This window comes from Cynocephalus volans, chromosome 12 (assembly GCF_027409185.1).
Source record: "Cynocephalus volans isolate mCynVol1 chromosome 12, mCynVol1.pri, whole genome shotgun sequence".
Classification (NCBI taxonomy): domain Eukaryota; kingdom Metazoa; phylum Chordata; class Mammalia; order Dermoptera; family Cynocephalidae; genus Cynocephalus; species Cynocephalus volans.
In genome coordinates this window covers 86,722,189-86,739,963 of record NC_084471.1, presented here as the reverse complement: position 1 = coordinate 86,739,963, position 17,775 = coordinate 86,722,189, and the positions used below count along the sequence as shown (strand labels likewise).

Sequence of the window (17,775 nt, the reverse complement as noted above, 5' to 3'; positions counted from 1 at the left end):
CCTGTGGCTATTGAGCACTTGCAGTGTCACTGTTGCATCTGAGGGACTGACTTGTTCATCTTTTTAAATGTATTTTATTTTAATCAATTTAAATAGCATTGTATTGGACAGCACAGATTAGTCTTTTGCCTGTTTCCTAAGTACTAGCATTGTATAGGTTTCTCCATTAAAATAACATAAGGGCCTGCAGTTTTGTTGGTTAAAAAGATATTAAATGTGGTTTGTCAAAGATATTCCTATTTTTTCCTCCATTGTTTCTTCCAATTTACTAGTTTTGTGGGTTTTGGGGAGTCCTGTTCAAGTCCTTTTTACAAAGAAAGAGTATACTGTGTATAACTATTTTAGAGACTTAATGTTTATTTGGGGAGTTATTCACTTTTATATTTGTTTTGGCATTAATATAATAAAATAACCCTTGATTGCCATTGAATAATGGTCTATAGCAGCTGTTTATTGAGAAAAATTATTGTGAAGTTTCTGTTGATTTTAAATCTATGTCTGTCTCTTTCATAGACTGATCTTTCAGATCAGGAAACATGTCTTAACAGGTTTCTTATTCCTGTTGCCTAGCACAGTGCCTGGCACATCATAGATATGCAAATAATAGGCGAATGAGATGGGAGAATTTATGCTACTTGCTGTGCCTAACAAGTGTGCATGTCTATATTATACTGACGTTAGATTTTCAGCAGTTGGCAAAGAAGGCCATTTAATATTTTATTTTATTATTATTATTTTTTTAAAGATGACCAGTAAGGGGATCTTAACCCTTGACTTGGTGGTGTGAGCACCACGCTCACCCAGTGAGCTAACCGGCCATACCCTATATGGAATCCGAACCCATGGCCTTGGTGTTATCAGCACCACACTCTCCTGAGTGAGCCACGGGCTGGCCCAGCCATTTAATATTTTAATACCTAAAAGCGGAATTCTGTTCATTTTATTCAATATCTATTATGTACCAAACACTAAATAATAGGCAGATATCAACAAGATAAAATTTCTGTTCTCGAGGAAGATTATGATCTAGAAAAAGGTTCTAGATTGGATTGAGATCAATTTATAAGCATGGATAATAAAGTTTTGTAAATCATGAAGACTTCAGGGAAGAAAAGAGATTGAATGTGTCAACAATTTTTATCTTTACCATTACTTTGACCAATAGTATGTGTAGGTGCAAAAAAAAAAAAAAAGTTGATTATTGCAGTGAGAGGAATGTGAAATATGAGTAATTTTCTTGCTACTGGGTTTAGTTATATTATGCTGCTTCTCCTTAATTCTAGTCCTAACTGAATCTGATTTCAAAAGTACATTCATGGTCAACTGACTTTGTTGTGAATCAATATATTACATTCATGTTATGTGGCAATGCAGATTTTAAAAAAAGGAGAGGATCCAAAAATAAAAATAATGAAGTATTTTACCGATTTCCAACTCCATTCCTTTTTTTCCAGGAATTACAAGCACATGTTGACCAGATAACTGAAATGGCAGCAGTAATGAGGAAAGCCATTGAAATTGACGAACAACAGGGTTGCAAGGAACAGGAACGAATATTTCAACTTGAGGTAAGTTTTACTTCATTTAATTTTTATTTTTTGGATGGCTGGCCTATATGGGGATCCGAACCCTTGATTGAAGTAAGTTTTAAATTGCAAATGTAGGTGAAAACTGTCCATAAGAAGATTTATGCCAAAAAACATGTCCCATTTGTAAGTATGTATGTATACTTTTCTGGGGTACTGGTAATGTTCTTAATTTGGATGCTGGTTTACATGGGTGTATGATGCAAGACCATTTATAATGCAAGAATCTAGGATCATTAGTAATTAATAATATACCAATAATTGAGAATAATGGTTTTTGATACTATATTGCTTATCTTAGTAAGTGAATGAACTTCTTCAATTTAGTAATTTTTAGAAATTTGTTCATTCTATTAGAGATCACAATGATGCAGAGAAATATTTTTTTAAGCCACAAATAACATTTTAGGGGGCACACTTCTTCTGGGGACTATAAAAGCCTTTGTCTCATCTGACCTTTATTTTGTGATAGCAAAAGTACAAGTCGTTGTAATTGTTGAATAACTCAAATCAGTAGAATAGACTTTCATACTTTAAAGCTTCATTTTAAAATCATGGTGCTAAAATTGGTTATAGAGGGCCAAAAACAATTTCTCTCTTGGAGCATACAGTGTACATGCATTTAACAGGAGTTAACAAACTTTTTCAGTAAAGGTTCAGAGAGTAAATATGTCAGACTTCCCAAACTAGACAGTTTGCACCTACTACTCAACTTTGCTTTGTAATGCAAAAGCAGCCATAGACAAAAAAATAATAATGATGATGATAATAACAACAACATATAGAGAGAGAGATAGAGACTAGGAATGGCTATGTCCCAATTAAACTTAATTTACAAAAACAGGCCTTAGGCCAGGCCGTAGTTTGCTAATCCCTGCCTTATACCATTGAAACTTAGAAATTGAGACTGAAGACAAAGTAGTAGAGAATAAAATATGAAAGGTTAATTTTAAATGTCCACAAATATCCTGTAATATATAAGCTAGAGGAGAAAAAGCAAAGGCAAAATTGTTTTCCAATGCCAGATTTGGTCACTTACTTTCCTTTCCAAAAAATATAATCTACTCAGCCAGCCCTGGTGCTCTCAAATTTCAGTGAGGGAAGCAAACCAGATGACTTGTCCTGTATTCCGTGCTATCGTTGAAAGTAATAAAAGTACTAAGGAACTAAGAGGTTCTAGTCCAAGGGTATTATTCAGTGGATTTATGAGTTTATATAGATGTAAATCTAGATGTTATTTCTTTCGTCTCTAATGTGATTGTAAAATAAGACAGTTTCTGAGTTTCTGTTCGCAGTTACAGCAGCATGAATAAGAAGGCTTTGCAGTGGTAGATGTTGAACACACGATTTCTTCCTCTTTAAAAGATTCAAATTGTCAACTGCATATAGCATTTAGTACAGTTATGCCAGTTATAGAACTAGCTTTTTATTTGTTATACCTTCATATGTTTGGTTTGTCTTAATACGTGTTTGCACTCTCGTAGCTACCTTATAGATGGTGACTGCATCTTTGTTTTTGCTTGCCTTCTTATAGCAAGAAAACAAAGGCTTGAGAGAGATCCTTCAAATAACTCGAGAATCATTTTTGAACCTTAGGAAAGATGATGCATCAGAAAGTACATCTTTGTCAGCATTAGTGACCAACAGTGACCTGAGTCTGAGGAAGAGCTGAAGAGCTTCCAAATCTGTAAACTTACATGGCTCCAGATGGTCACTAGGACTGGCCTATGAGTGAATGAATGAATGAACAGAATACTCAGTCCTTTGTTTTATTTTATTTTATTTTTCTCTGTAATATGTACAGTGCACTGGCTAAGAGATAGCAACAACAACAAAAAATGTATTGTTAATGGTCATAGACTTTATTCTAAAACAAAACTGAAAAGTAGAACTGCACCATTGTTAATTGGTGAACAAATGAAAGGTTTTCACAGTGATTGCTGAACATAGCAAGAGCTTTCAGCAGTGCCGTTAGCTTTCTAGATGATAAATAAAGTTGAATATTCCCAATAAATATTTGGGAATTCATAGAATGAATTATCCCAACTTCAAAATATAAATTTTGCCACTTTGGTGAGTGGAGGATCCTCATACTAAATTTTATCCTTCCTGTTTTCTGTCAGAGTTAACAAATAGCTCATGTACTTTGAGACTTCAGCTTTAGTGATTGCCTGTCTAATTTCCCATTAATTTAAATTTTTGTCAAAGAAAATTCAGTTTAAGGCTGTAGGAATGTTTTATATGCACCAAAAACAAAACAGGTAATTTAATTTGAGCTAATTTACCATAACTGATACTTAGCTAACAATTGTCCATTACTTGCTTAAGTGTATGAAATATCATTTCAGGAATGAAAGAGAAGGAATACTTTCTAAGAAAGAAGATCTCAGACATTTAGTAGGTTAAACTACTACTTTGAAAGAATAAGTTTTGGTTCTAAGTCAATAATGAAGATGAGATTTTTCTCTTCTCTGATCTGTAGGATATTATGTAGTTCATTTAGCTAACAGAGTTGAAACCTTTGGTATATAGCAAGATAAGTGTGGTAATTTCAAAGTAAATAGGGAATTCCTCTGGCTCATAGAAGCCTTTTTTTTTTTAAAGAAGTAATTATGCTTGAGATACAGAAATAGTAAATTAAAATTTCAAAAAAAAAAAATTCTGGATACATTTTTAAGCTCTATCTGGCCCTCATAACTTGCAAGATTTTCTTTATAACCTTTCAGTTAGAAGGGAGAGAAAAAAAACTATGGATTTTTTCTTTTAAAAAATATCAAGTATACAGTATGTAAATTTTTTAAAAGCCACTAGATACAGAAATATACTTTAACAGTAGTTGAAACTTAAATTTTTCTTATTCTGTGGTGATTATAGAATAAATGGGTAAAAGAAGTGTCAAATATGATTAAATATATTATACTCACTTATATCAAATGTATTAAAATTAGCACAAATATAAAATTCTATTGAGTATGTAATTTGGTAAAGAAATATTACTTCATGTGGTAATTTTTATGTGTAATTTCATATACTGGTAAAATTCAAAACTGCTTTTCACTTCAGAATTTTTCTATCTTATGTTTGGGATGAATGGGGTGGACGGGACTGTTTGAATAGAAAAGGGCTGATGGCCCAAACATTAAATAGATTTCTTTTCTCATTCAGAGGCCTTAATTGATATTTTATAAGTAAATGACAGTTTTTATTCTTTAAACTTTCTATTGGTTTGGGGGAAAGTATCCCTTAATTTAATGACACATTCATTCAAATAGTTTTTATCCCAAGTAAGAATTAAAGAAAGAAAATAAGCTACACAGACAGTTGAGATTAAGTCTAAGGCAATTCACTGAGGCAGCTGTATTATAAAACATTACTTGATAATTATTTTTGTAAACAAATAAGTTAATTTATTCTTGGTCTTCTTGCTTAGATATAATTTTAAGTCTTGGTGTTTAAAGACATTTTCTTTGTTTTTTAGTGAGTTTTCCATCCTGTTTTTTTTTTTAACAAAACTTTATGTCTGAGTGTATGTACTGCATAGGAGCCTGTTTTATCAATAAAGATGAGTGATTAAAATTGGTATGATCTCTAATTTAATCCTACCATTTCTCACTGTCTCCACTGCTACCCCTAGTCAAAAGCCAACTATGTAAAAATCAGATGCATGGAGGAAATATCCAGAAGCAAATAACATGTTATACTTCCAACTAATTCTGTTGTTTACATTACGATCGTCAGTTTCTGTTACCTGCAAACCAAAGCACTTTGTAACTACCATTGTATAAATGTGTTGTAATGTATTCATCTATTTTCGCATTGATGGATATTCAGATTCTTTGCAAATTTTTTAATCACAAAATAATGCTACAGCAAACATCCATATACATATCTTTATGTACTATAATTTCTAGTATATAAATTCCCAGAAATTTGATAGGTCATGTTCACTTTTATCATTTATCTTTTAAATGAAGAAAAAAATGTACATAGTGAAAAATCCATCATATCAAATAATATACAATTCAGAGTAAGTCAACCTCTTCCTACAACCTGTCTTCCCAGAGGTCTTACAAGTTTCCTATGAATCAGAAAACCTACATGTAAACATATGCTTTTAAATATATATGTACACATACTTGGAATGTATGTACACCTTGGTTCTTTACCTTGGTTTTTTTGTTTTTAAGTTAATGATGTCCCTGCAAATGTTTTTCCATTTGAGCAAAAAGAAAACAGTAAAACCACTGTTTTAGAGGAACCAAAGCCTTCAGAAAACTCTGTATATGGAAACCAATATCAATAGGTAGCATTATAACCAGAATAAAATATACTAATCTTGAAACACAGAATTTACCTCTTGAGCATCAGACACTGAGAGGAAGACTACATTTGGGCTTTCTATAAAACTACAAAGAATAAGCTGGTTAGAATCAGTGTTCCCTAAGAGATTAGTCCCTTTCATGGCTGTACATAACCCCAAGCCTCAGCACATTGCTTTTGTTTGTATATACAGTTGAAGATGAATAGGGCTGACCCTTGACTACTTTAAAATGCAGGTGATATGTCAGTTTCTGGTCTCAAATTTCAGCACCACTGTGTGGTCAAGTGCATGGTGCTATCAAATCAAAGACTGACGTGACATCAAGTTATTTTCCCTTGCGTGAATGAGTTTTTCAAATGTTAACTTTCTCTAAAACATTCACTTTAAGACCTAACGCAATGAACACTGTAAGGTTTTTGTTACTAGTTCATGCAAGTTTTAGACCTGTAGAACATAAAAAGGTAAAAACATCGTTTGAGTAGGAAGAAAATCACTGGTATACTATTGAAGGAATTCAGTAGGGAGAGCTGGTTTAGAAGGAAAGTTGAATAGCTCTACTTGTGGAATGGAAGACTGTCCTGTGTTGAAAAAACTTCCAGCATTAATAAGCAAGGTAAGAGATTTTTTTCATAAAAAGGAAGCCTTCAACCATGTCCCTGAAATTACTCCTCCAGAACCATGGGCCTCCTAGCCCTGACAATACTTATATTTTAGTTGTTTTAAGGAATTTTGATAAATGGGTGGTCTCCTCTCCCAAATGGTTTATTTCAAAAGGGAGTCAAGTCCTTGTTCAATTGCTGAAAATACAGCCCATGGAGAACTGGGTTGGAAAGGCACACTCATCAGTGTGTCTCACTTCTTCCAGCTGCACTTGTTATCTGATCCTCTGCCCCCCACTTTGCTCAAAGCTCTCAGTATGGGCATCCTTGTTCTTCCTAGTGTGCCCAGTATGAGTTCAGGCAGGTCAACACACGTGCAAGCAAGTCTAAGTCACAGGGAACCTGTTAGCAAGAGAACACATGAACTTCACATGACACAAAATAAGCCTTTACTTCTTGAAGACTCCAAAGTAAAAAGGTAAATTAATTACAGCCATTTAATCTTTGAAGGAAAGAATTCACCCTGGGATCAAGACAGTTGGGTATATGTACAGGACTCAAATAGAAGCTTCGAGGACCATAGCTTGTGGGCCTTGCATTTTGACTCACCTTCCAGAGAACAACCGCTAACTTCTAGAGTCTTGGGAGGAATTGAAGCAGCAAGATAAATAAAAAGGCAAGGTGTGCTCTCTTCAGTTTTGTAGCGCAGTTAAAATTTAACAAGGAACCAACGACACCTTGCTCAGTGTCAGAAACAGAATGGGAGAGCTGATCCCACCAGCCACCAAAATGAAGGGCTATAATGACTGGTGGGTGTCCAAGTGAGACTCCAAGGGCTGTCTGTAATGAGAAGAGGAGGCCCTGAGGCTTTTGTTTATGCTTCCCCCCAACTACATGGAATGCGTTTAGCCTCTTTGTGGTTTGGCTACTACTCACCAAGTCTCAGCTCAAATGTCACTTCCTCAAGAAATTCTTCCCTGGCATCCTAGATTCTACCCCACCCCATTATGAATTTTCATTGCATATTACTCCTCTTCTGTGTAACTTTTAAGTACAGTCATCCTTCAGTGTATGTAGGGGATTTGCTCCGGGACCTCTTGCAGATACCCAAATCTGCAGAAGCTCAAGTCCCTGATATAAAATGGGGTATTATTTGCATATGACCTATGTATATCCTCCCATATACTTTAAATCAACTCTAGATTACGTATAGTAGCCAATATAGTGTAAACACCATGCAAATAGCTTGTATTGTGTAGGGAATAATGACAAGAAGAAAGTCTGTACATGTTCAGTTACAGATGCAATTTTTTTCCAAAATAGTTTTGATTCTGGGTTGATTCAATCCACAGATGGGGAAGCTACGGAGATGGACGGAAAACAGTATCTGTCTCACTTATTACACCCTAAATACTGAGACCAAAGGCCATGCCTGTATTGTTTGCCATCTACTTCCTAGTGCCCAAGGCCATTAATGCCTGGTGCATAGGAACTCAACAAATATTGAACGAGTGAAGGTGAGAAATTGAAGTCAGACTACTATCATATTAAATGTGTACATATTTTAAAATTTTGCATCTTGTGGTGATGTAACTTGATCCAGACCTGCCTGCCTCCCCAGTGTAATGATTTCATGATAGTCCCTGGATAAGTCCAGAGTTTCCACTAACTTGAGCCTCTCTTTATGTCAATTTCATAAAGAATGTCCCTTGTGAATAGTGGCCAAGCTGCCAAGAGGCATTTTCAATCCACAGCCAGGGTAAAAGGATTTGCAAAGTGTATGAGTTTGCTAGGGATGCCATAACAAAATATCACAGACTGGGTGGCTTAAACAACGGAAGTAATTTTATCACGGTCTTAGAGGCTGGAAGTCAGTGATCACGGTGCCAGCACAGTTAGTTTCAGCCTTTCTCCACTGCTTGCAGATAGATGGCTGCTCTCTTGCTCCTTCACATGGTCTTTCCTCGTGAGCATATGTCCCTGGTGTTTGTCTGTATGACCGGATCTCCTCTTCTTATAAGGACACCAGTCAGATTGGATTAAGCCTGCCCTAACGGCCTCAATTTAATTTAATCACCTCTTTAATGGCCCTGTCTCCAAATAGAATCACATTCTAAGGTACTAGGGGTTAGGGCTTCATAATACAAATTTGAAGGGGACAAAATTTAGTCCTTAACGTAAAACACAGGTAGCCGCCCTCCCAACAAGGGGTGAGGCACATTCACAGGAATTCTTAGAGCCAAGAACGCTAGTTTCTAATGAATGTTACTTACACATATTAAGCATGTCATTGGGGAGTGAACTTTATACCAAAAAGTTCTATACAAATGCTTCTGTGAGATACTTATGGATATTGAAAATCTTAATTACATATTATGTAACAGTTATTTGAAATAAATAAGAAATGGTCCATGACCTCAGAGAATTAACTTGCAAAGACATATTTTCACTAAGTAAAATTAATAATTTCCAAAAGAAAGGTCATAGCAATAAATATTAACATTAGGAACATCCTACCAATTCTCAGCAGAAGAAAATCCGTGACTTACATTTTCATTATGACAGAGTGTAAAGCACATTTGAATAGGGAATCAGGCATCCCAAATTTTGGTGTGGGCACTAGATAACTCTGACTTCATATAATTAACTCCTTGGTCAAGAATGTCCTCAGGTATAAAATAAAGAGGTCAGATAACATGACCTCTAAAATCCTTTCCAGGTCTAATATTCTAGGAATCTCTTTGTTAGAATCAGTTTTCTGTCCTACCTTCTACAGAAAACTCAGTGAGCCTAGAGTACTATTTAGCTAGTATGGTTTGGCAGCCTGGTAGCTAACCTATAACAGGTCAACCAGAACTTTCTGAAAACATTTAAAGAACAGTATAACAGATTTTCCTTTACTACTACTACTTTTTCTTCAGTTTGACACACCTAAAGTGCTAATGACACCAACACAAATTAGTCCATTTGAACAGATCAGTTTTCCTTCTAACAATGGATATAAACTTTAACACACTGTCCCAGATTTCCTTCCTTTCCTATTATTTCCCTTATCCTCAAACTGATGTTTAAAATAAAGAATACAATTATTTGTCCAGATTAAATAATATTGTTTTTACAGCTATTAAATTTTTCTCTCATGTCTTGTTGCTGTGGTACAAGTATAATGGGTAAAAAGTTTTATTATAATAATGAGTCTTTTAAGCATTTTTTCAAAATATTTATTATAAAAATTTTACAAGTTGGTTTTTTATTACTCACAAATTATCATGAAAAATTTTAAACAATTTGTATCCTCCCTCCAAAAAAGTGTGTTCTGCCTTTACAATCTTCACTGGCAGTGCAATGATGGGACAGAATATAATTCATAAACATTCTATATAACTTCATTAGAATGTACAAAAAGATACAGAAGAAGCCAGAGTCCCTAGAGTAAATTATAAAAAAAAAAAAATTTCATCATTTAAGTGTTACTAAAGACAGTAAGGATTACAGAATAAATAGTAAATGGACACCTGCATTGAATTTTTCAAAGCAAAAATGATTTGTTCTGTATTTTTTCATTGTTTTATCCTTCCCAAAACACTTTTAAAAGAAGTTGAAGATTTTTCCAGTTACCTGACTTCAAAAATCTATTGTACTTTGAAAAAAACTCTAAAAAGCAGCATCATTTAAGTAGTGGTTAACTCACAAATGTGTATACAACAACCGTAACTGACCTCAGTACCACTCGGGCATGTCAGAGTCACCAGCTCACAATTCAATGCTCTAACAGTGGAGAGAAAAGGCTATGAATAGTAGGTATGCAGCCCAGGGCATCCAGGTGCTTTCTGGTGGTGAAACAAGGTATCAAAACCGAGGGCACTCTCCTTACAGAATCCAAGGTCCTAATTAAAAGCAGCTCCACTCGGCACCTGAATCCTTTTTGACTCCCTCTTCATCACTTTAAAACACAGATGATGCAAACGCTTCATACAAAAAGAAACAATTAAAATTGTATTTTACACCAATGCTAGCACAGCTAATTCAGTAGAATGACTTATGAAGTGCAAATTTTTTAAGGTTTCCTTGTTAATGGCACTGTAGATTAAGGTAGGAGTCAACTTTCCTAAAAACAAAATGATCCATATGTCATCTAATGCAATTCAAATTAAAGACCACCTGTCAAAACTACTTTAAAAGGCCTTGAAAGAAAAAAAAATATATAGGTCATTATTTGGAATACAAATCATCCATATAAAATTTCTATTATCTACATAAATTGACCTATTTTCAAATAACTTAGCCATTTAAATTACCATTTTAAGCAATAAAAGGCAAACACAAAGGAAAGCTACTGAATTGTACACTTAAAAATGAGTAAGATAACACATTTTTATGTGTATTTTACCATATTTTTAAAAATTTTAATAAAAATACTGGGACAAAAAGGTTACTTTTTTGATAATGTAGGATACTAAGACATGCAACTAAGTAATCAGACTGCTAAAGAAAAATTACTTCTCTTTTTGTGTTCTGAAGTTCAAAGTCCTAGTGTCAAAATATAGTGGCAAATAAAGATTCAATGTAACACTTAAATCTCCCTCCCCAAGTTCAGAGAGACTGGGGTGAAAGAATTTTTCAAGAAGTTATAAAAAGAAATACCAGGTCTTTGAAGGAGAATCAGTTTTTTAATGTGTTTTTTTCTTTCTTTCTTTTTTTTTTTTTAGTATATCTACTTAATGGAATAAGTTGATCATATATTTATAAACCAAAAGGCAATTTCTCATATTTGGAAATAAGAAACAGCCTCCCTACCACCAACTTTTTGGTCATCTTTCTCATTCTCTCAGAATATCCTCATTCCCTAGCATACCCTTACCATATGTGAATAAGTACACCATAAAATTGTGCAAAGCACAGATATATAAGCCTGATCTCTTATTAGGCTTGCACCGGAGGTTGCTGAAGCAGTGTGGGCATTAACACCAAAGCTGAGGCCCACTGACCAAGCCCCTGGGCATCTACAGAAGCAGGGGTGTTCTCTCTCCAGCTGGCTGTTCCTTCTGGAAGAGCTCTTTGATCTGGGCTAATCGGCCATAGAGCCTCTGTCTCAATGGAGGGATGTGGTAGCTAGGGTCCAGAATGTTCGTTACTCTGCGTGCTCTCTCTTGCTTCCATAACTTGTACGGGTGGGGAGGAAAAAATGGTCGTCTTCTTTCTCTTTGAATCTGTAATGTGATTCCACTTACAGCCAGCATCCCCCATACTGCCAGGATAATAAAGTCTAAAAAACAGGAGAAGAGCAGTGTTGAATTCCTGTATTTTAAAACCTAACATATAACAACACAACCTTTCATGGACTAAATCTGTGTCTTCCTTTCTTATATGAGACTTTCTTGTGAGTTAGTCCAAACACATATGTGTTTCCTCAATGACAAACCCAAGAATGAGTGGGGGAACTACAGGCTCATTTTTGAAACTAGGAATTTTCTATTGCAGGCATCCTGAAAGTACAAACAGGCTGTAAAAGAATCAGTTGTTTGGATCTTTGGCATTCCAACCTGTGACCAGTGCCTGCAGGCACAGTTGTTTGTGTGTTTTTCCAGAGGGGTTAGGGGAAGCAGGCAGTGATCTAGTTACACTTCACATATGTACATCATGGGACATTAGACAGCACCATGCTTGCTTCTCTCCCATTCCATTCTATATGGGGCCCTACCCCACTTGTATAGAGTAGAAACAGAAACACATGAAAAGATTCAACACATCATACTGAGCTTCTAGCAAAAGGGTTGGCAGAACATTGTCTTGTGCTTAAAATTTCCAAGACACATGAACTTCAAGGTCAATCTCTTATCCAAAGGGAATGCTCTGGATAGTACCGGAAAAGATTTGCCCTAAAAAAAATTCATAACAATCACAATTGTGCTATATAATATATCTTGAGATGCTTTTCCACCTTCCACATTTTAACATTTCAGAAATCAACATATCTTACAATTTTTGTGAACACTCAATGTGCTAGTCATTCTTTTTTCTTCAAAAAATTAATGAAGAATCTTTAATGGATAAAATCTTACAACCGAGGAAACAAAACACTAATTGAAAAGCTCTTTCACTTTCTACTAGCAACTTGCATGCTTCATTAAAGGAGGGAAACAAGGGAATAACTTAAAAATTCAATCAGGTTGTCATTTTCGTCCCTCATTCCACCCCCACCCATAAGGTGTCAAACATCTTTACTGTGAGCATTTTCCTCCCAAATGAGAACTGACAGGTAAACCTAAGTAGTCATGGCTTAGAAATTTCTCCACAAAGTTCATTTAGTAGATTTTTAGAAGCATGAACTTCATCCACCTTAAAATTGTAAATTCTTTGCTCCCGTGATCATAGGGTATCATTAACAGAGGGCTCTCACAGCATCTGTATGGCGTGTTTCCTCCTTTTGTCCCCAGGTGACTTTTTTCAATCTAGTTACTGAGTGCCCCTGTTAGCCTTGGTAGGTCAACACTCCCACCTGACTATCACTCTGGTTTTTGGCGTCAGGAGTCTTACCATTAGTTTGAAAAGGCACATTTGTGAAAGCTCTGCGGAAATCCGTGTTGAGCGCTCGCCTGAGTACATTCAAAGTGATGTGAGAGAGGCTTGTGTAGAAGTACCTGTCAATGGCCAGGACCACCGAATAGGAGCCAAGGATGCCACAAGTCAGTATGTTCAGCTGGGGAAGAGGGAAAGAGGTTAGGCATCATCCCTACTAGAACAAGAATAGTTCCTAACTGTCATCATTGGCCTCAGTCACAGGGAATCACTCTGATCCCTCAGGGCACATGAAAAGAGATAAAATTTTAGAGCTGAATAAAGGTTACCTGAAAAGATAAACTGAAAACGACCTTCGACATCCATAGTGAGTTCTTAAACACACAGTTCAGCTTATCAAAATACTATGGAAAATAGTTCCCTGCAAAAGAACTTCAATAATAAAGTCTAATTAGATGAAGAACCATTCTTCTGGAGAGACCGCTGAAACTAATGATCCACCAGGTTGTTGTACTGGAGAAGAAGCCCCACCTTCCCTGCTCCCACTGTTAAAAGCATACTGACAGTGATGCTCCATTTGATGGGGGATGGAGTTTGGAAGTGTTGTCCCCACCAAAACTCATGTGGAAATCTGATGTCCAATGTGGCAGTTTGGGTCATGGGGATGTGCTTTCTCTTGCCATGTGATCTGCTTATACCCGCTGGCTGCCTGTCGCTTTTCACCACAAGTAGAAGCAGCCTGAGGCCCATGCCAAATACAGTTGTCCCAGAATCATAAACCAAATAAACCTAACAGAGGTTCTTAGGTAGTTCTGTTATAGCAACACAAACGGACTAATACAGAAACTTGGTGCCAGGAGTGGGGTGTTGGTATACAGATACCTGAAAATGTGGATGCAGCTTTGGAACTGGGTGTTGGGCAAAGGTCAGAGAAGTTTGGAAGACTTAGAAGAAGACAAAAAGATGAGAGAAAGTTTGGAACATTTTAGAGATTGGTTAAATGGTTGTGACCAGAATGCTGATAGAAATGTGGACAGTAAAGACCATGCAGATAATGAGGTCTCGGATAGAAATGAGGAACTTATCAGGAATTGGACAAAAGATCACCCTTGCTACAACATAGCAAGGAACTTGGCTGTATTGTGTCCATGCCCTTGGACTTTGTGGAAGGTGGGACTTAAGAGTTGTGAACCAGAATGTTTGACGGAAGAAATTTTTAAGCAGCAAAGCACTAAAGAAGCTGCATGGTTACTTTTAATAGCCTACTCTAAGTTATGGCAGCAAAGGCATGATGTAAAGCCAGAATTTAAAAGGGAAGCAGAGCATAAAGATTTGGAAAATTTGCAGCCTGGCCATGTGGTTCATGCAGCAGCTATGGAGAATAGAAGCCTGAAACCTTGGTGGCATCCACATCATGTTAAGTCTGCAGGCTGGCAGGACATGAAAGCAGTGGAGGCGTGGCAGCCTCCACCCAGATTCCAGAGGATGTATGGAAAGCCTGGGGGCCTAGGCAGAGACCTACCTCAGGGGTGGAGCCACTGCAGAGGCCATCTACTAGAGCAATGCCAAGCAGGAAAATGGGGTTGGAGCTCCCACAGAGCTCAGACCAGGGAAAAGTCTAGTAAAACCAAGGTAGCAGGGCTGCTGCAAGGGCCCCAGATCTGTAAGGCCACTGGCAATGTACAACACCGGCCTAGAAAAGCCACAGGCACCAGCCCTGTGCCTGGCAGAGCTGTGGAAGTGAGGCTGCCTGATGCTTTGGGGTCCCAGATGCCCCATTGTGCCCAGGATGCAGGACTTGGAGTCAAAAAAGATTATTTTGGAGCTGTAAGATTTAATGCGTGTCATGCTGGGTTTCACACTTGTTTGGGGCCTGTTACCACTTTTTTCTGGCCTATTCCTCCCTTTTGGAATGGGAATGTGTACCCAATGTCTGTTCCACCACTGTATCTTGGCATTAGTAAATTTGGTTTTGATTTTTACAGGTTCACAGCTAGAAGGAGTTTTGCCTTTGGTCTCAGATGAGACTTTGGACTTTTAAGTTGGTGCTGGAGCAAGCTAAGAGTTTTGGGACTGTTGGGATGGAATGACTGTATTTTGTATGTGAGAAATGACATGAGTTTTGGGGGGCCAGGGGTGGAATGATGGAGTTTGGATGTGTTGTACTCACCAAAACTCACGTGGAAATCTGATCTCCAATGTGGCAGTTTGGGTCATGGGGGTGGATCCCTCATGAATGGATTAATGCTCTCCCTAGGTGGGGGATTAATGAGTGCGATCTCACTCTATTAGTTCCCATGAGAACTGGTTGCTTAAAAGACCCTGGCACCTTCTCTCTCTCTCTTGCTTCCTCTCGCCATGTGATCTGCTTATACTTGCCAGCTGCCTGCCGCTTTTCACCATGAGTAGAAGCAGCCTGAGGCCCACACCAAATGCAGCTGTCCCAGAATCGTAAGCCAAATAAACCTCTGTTTTTTATAAATTACCCAGTCTCAGGTATTTCTGTTATAGCAACACAAATGGACTGATACAATGGGGACAAAGCAAAACAGTGTGATAATCATCAATTCAACTTCCTTTGCTTTCAAAGGAAACAAGCTATCTAGAAGCAATCAGCTGACACAGATAATCATAGAGCCCTCCCTAGTGAATGAAACACGCAGAAGGATCAGTAAATGATCAGCAAAGGCCCAGGATGATAGAGTGAATAAATCTAACTTCTGATGAAACACTTACTATTCTCAGGCAGCTCATGAAAACTACTGGAATGAGGATAGCTATGCAAGAGAAGGTCACCCAGAAAACACCATCATCATGAAAAATCTTTAGGTTTCCTGAAAAAGCAAAGAGAAATCAAGAATAAACAACAGGTTCACCAAGTTGAATTTCATTTTTTCAACATCTGAACACAGACACACATCAAAGGTTTAAAGTAACTATCAGGGAATATGTTGGTGACTAGAATGAATTTTGGTTTTCTTTATTTAACTGTCAATATAATCCCGTTTGAAGGATGTGTTCTAGAAGGGTGGGGAGGGAGGCAGCAAGAGGCAGGAAAACCAAGCAGGTAAATGCTCTGCACTCACTAGCAGGATAATTTAGAAGTGGCTGGAATGGTCCAGGCTCTTCTACTCACTAGCTCTGTGACCCTGGGCCTCAGTTTCTTAACCCTTAAAATGAGATGACTGCATTATATATCATCTCCAAACTCTAAATCACCCCTTCTAGCTCTAAATTTCTATGATCCTATGATTCTGTACTACAAAACAAAAAAATACAAGTAAAAGGCATTCAGAGTTAAGCTAGGAACCCAATATAAGCAGCAAAATCCACTTAACTGGTTTTTACCATCACATCCCATCCTGCCAAGCCACTGCACACTGGCAGATGTGATTTTCTCAAGCACCAGAAGAGACAGGACCTAACTAACCTCCTGCTGTTGGATTCTAAAATGCAGTACACACCTTAGAGGACCCAGAACGGATATATGACAACTCCTCTTTATAAATTAAGTTTGAAATGCGAGAAGATAAGCCTGACTACTGTCTAATACTGACACTGGCACCATCATCCAGTCCATCTGTAGATGGCCCCATATCTCAAGACACACACGTCCTGGGTGGAGTGGGAGTCCCTGGGCGAGAGGATCTGACCTTGGGACCCCACAGTCTCTGAAGACCAATGGCAACATCCTGCGGTGAGATAAATTTATGGATCATATTCTTTAGTTTAACCATACTAACCTTCACAAAATGCACATATGGCTTTTTAAAAAAGTCTTTAAAGAAATCTAGGGGTTGGAAACAGTGGTTATGATGCAGGCATGTGAAGAACAGACCCTTTCAGAGTATAAGCTCTTTGCTACCCACGTAAGGTGAAAACAGTAGTAATCTTGTCAGATCTGAGAGGCCAGCCAAATATTTTTCAAGTTGTAATGCTCAAAAATTTGAGTTTGCACCCACCAGCATTAAGGAAATGTTCACCCTAACTGTCCTTGAGCTATAAGAAAGTTCATAAATAAACACACCTATAAAAGGTGTATTCTAAAATTGTTTTTACCAGTAGGAATAGTTTGTCAAAAAGTTTAGAGACAAATGCTCTAGGCTACTTTTTTTTATAAAGATGAAAATTAAAAGAACTTTCTGTTTATTTATATTATCTCCCTCCTCACTTCCATCCTATGAGATTGTTTTAAAGGTGATAAAACAAAGCTTTGGTACCTTGTCCATCATTATAAGCTAGTGAGCATGCTAGTGACAGAGAAAGAATGCATGTAAAGGTTTTTTTCTGACATTATAATGTATACTCATTCTACCCATCAAAAACACATGAACTACTAGAAATTCTAACCTATCATCCCTCCACCCTTTAAGCATTAATAAAAAGGAGGGAAGCCCATTAAGTAGTATTTGATTTGGCACATCTAGGATACGGCCTCAAATCTGTATTTTCAACAAATAGTCTCCAAGTTATCACTGAGCTGAGTATAAACATCACTACATTTCATCGGACTATTTTAATAAAAGGCTACCTGTAGGGAGGCCATTGGGAATATGCTTGGCTGTAGGTTTGCTAAAGTCACAACAAAGGGACTTGGATAGTCAGTAAACACACAGGTTGTCTATTCTCCCTGGTTTAAAAAAAAAATCTTTAGACAGCCAAAGGGCACATGAATTCCATTCTGTTATAGGCTGCATTCTCTTTTTTTTTTTTTTTTTAATTTTATTTTGTCGATATACATTGTGGCTGA

At 37.0% G+C, this 17,775-nt stretch overlaps 2 protein-coding genes across 5 annotated transcripts in view; one reads left to right on the top strand and one right to left on the bottom strand.

Annotated features, from left to right (window-relative positions):
• Positions 1–17,775, top strand: part of FGFR1OP2 (FGFR1 oncogene partner 2) — a 50,835-nt gene that overhangs the window by 21,008 nt on the left and 12,052 nt on the right. For 2 of the 4 annotated variants that reach the window (XM_063074788.1, XM_063074790.1), the window contains 2 exons: positions 1,455–1,568; positions 3,121–5,145. In XM_063074788.1, coding sequence (XP_062930858.1) covers positions 1,455–1,568; positions 3,121–3,258 — 252 coding nt within the window. In that variant the 3' untranslated portion in view covers positions 3,259–5,145. Of the gene's footprint in view, positions 1–1,454; positions 1,569–3,120; positions 5,146–17,775 lie in introns of those variants that run through there. The other 2 variants (XM_063074791.1, XM_063074789.1) reach the window with 2 other exon arrangements.
• Positions 10,932–17,775, bottom strand: part of TM7SF3 (transmembrane 7 superfamily member 3) — a 49,998-nt gene continuing 43,154 nt past the window's right edge. Inside the window, exons 10-12 of the mRNA XM_063074787.1 lie at positions 15,762–15,859; positions 13,044–13,206; positions 10,932–11,772 (exon numbers count right to left, since the gene is read on the bottom strand). Coding sequence (XP_062930857.1) covers positions 11,510–11,772; positions 13,044–13,206; positions 15,762–15,859 — 524 coding nt within the window. The 3' untranslated portion in view covers positions 10,932–11,509. The remainder of the gene's footprint in view (positions 11,773–13,043; positions 13,207–15,761; positions 15,860–17,775) is intronic.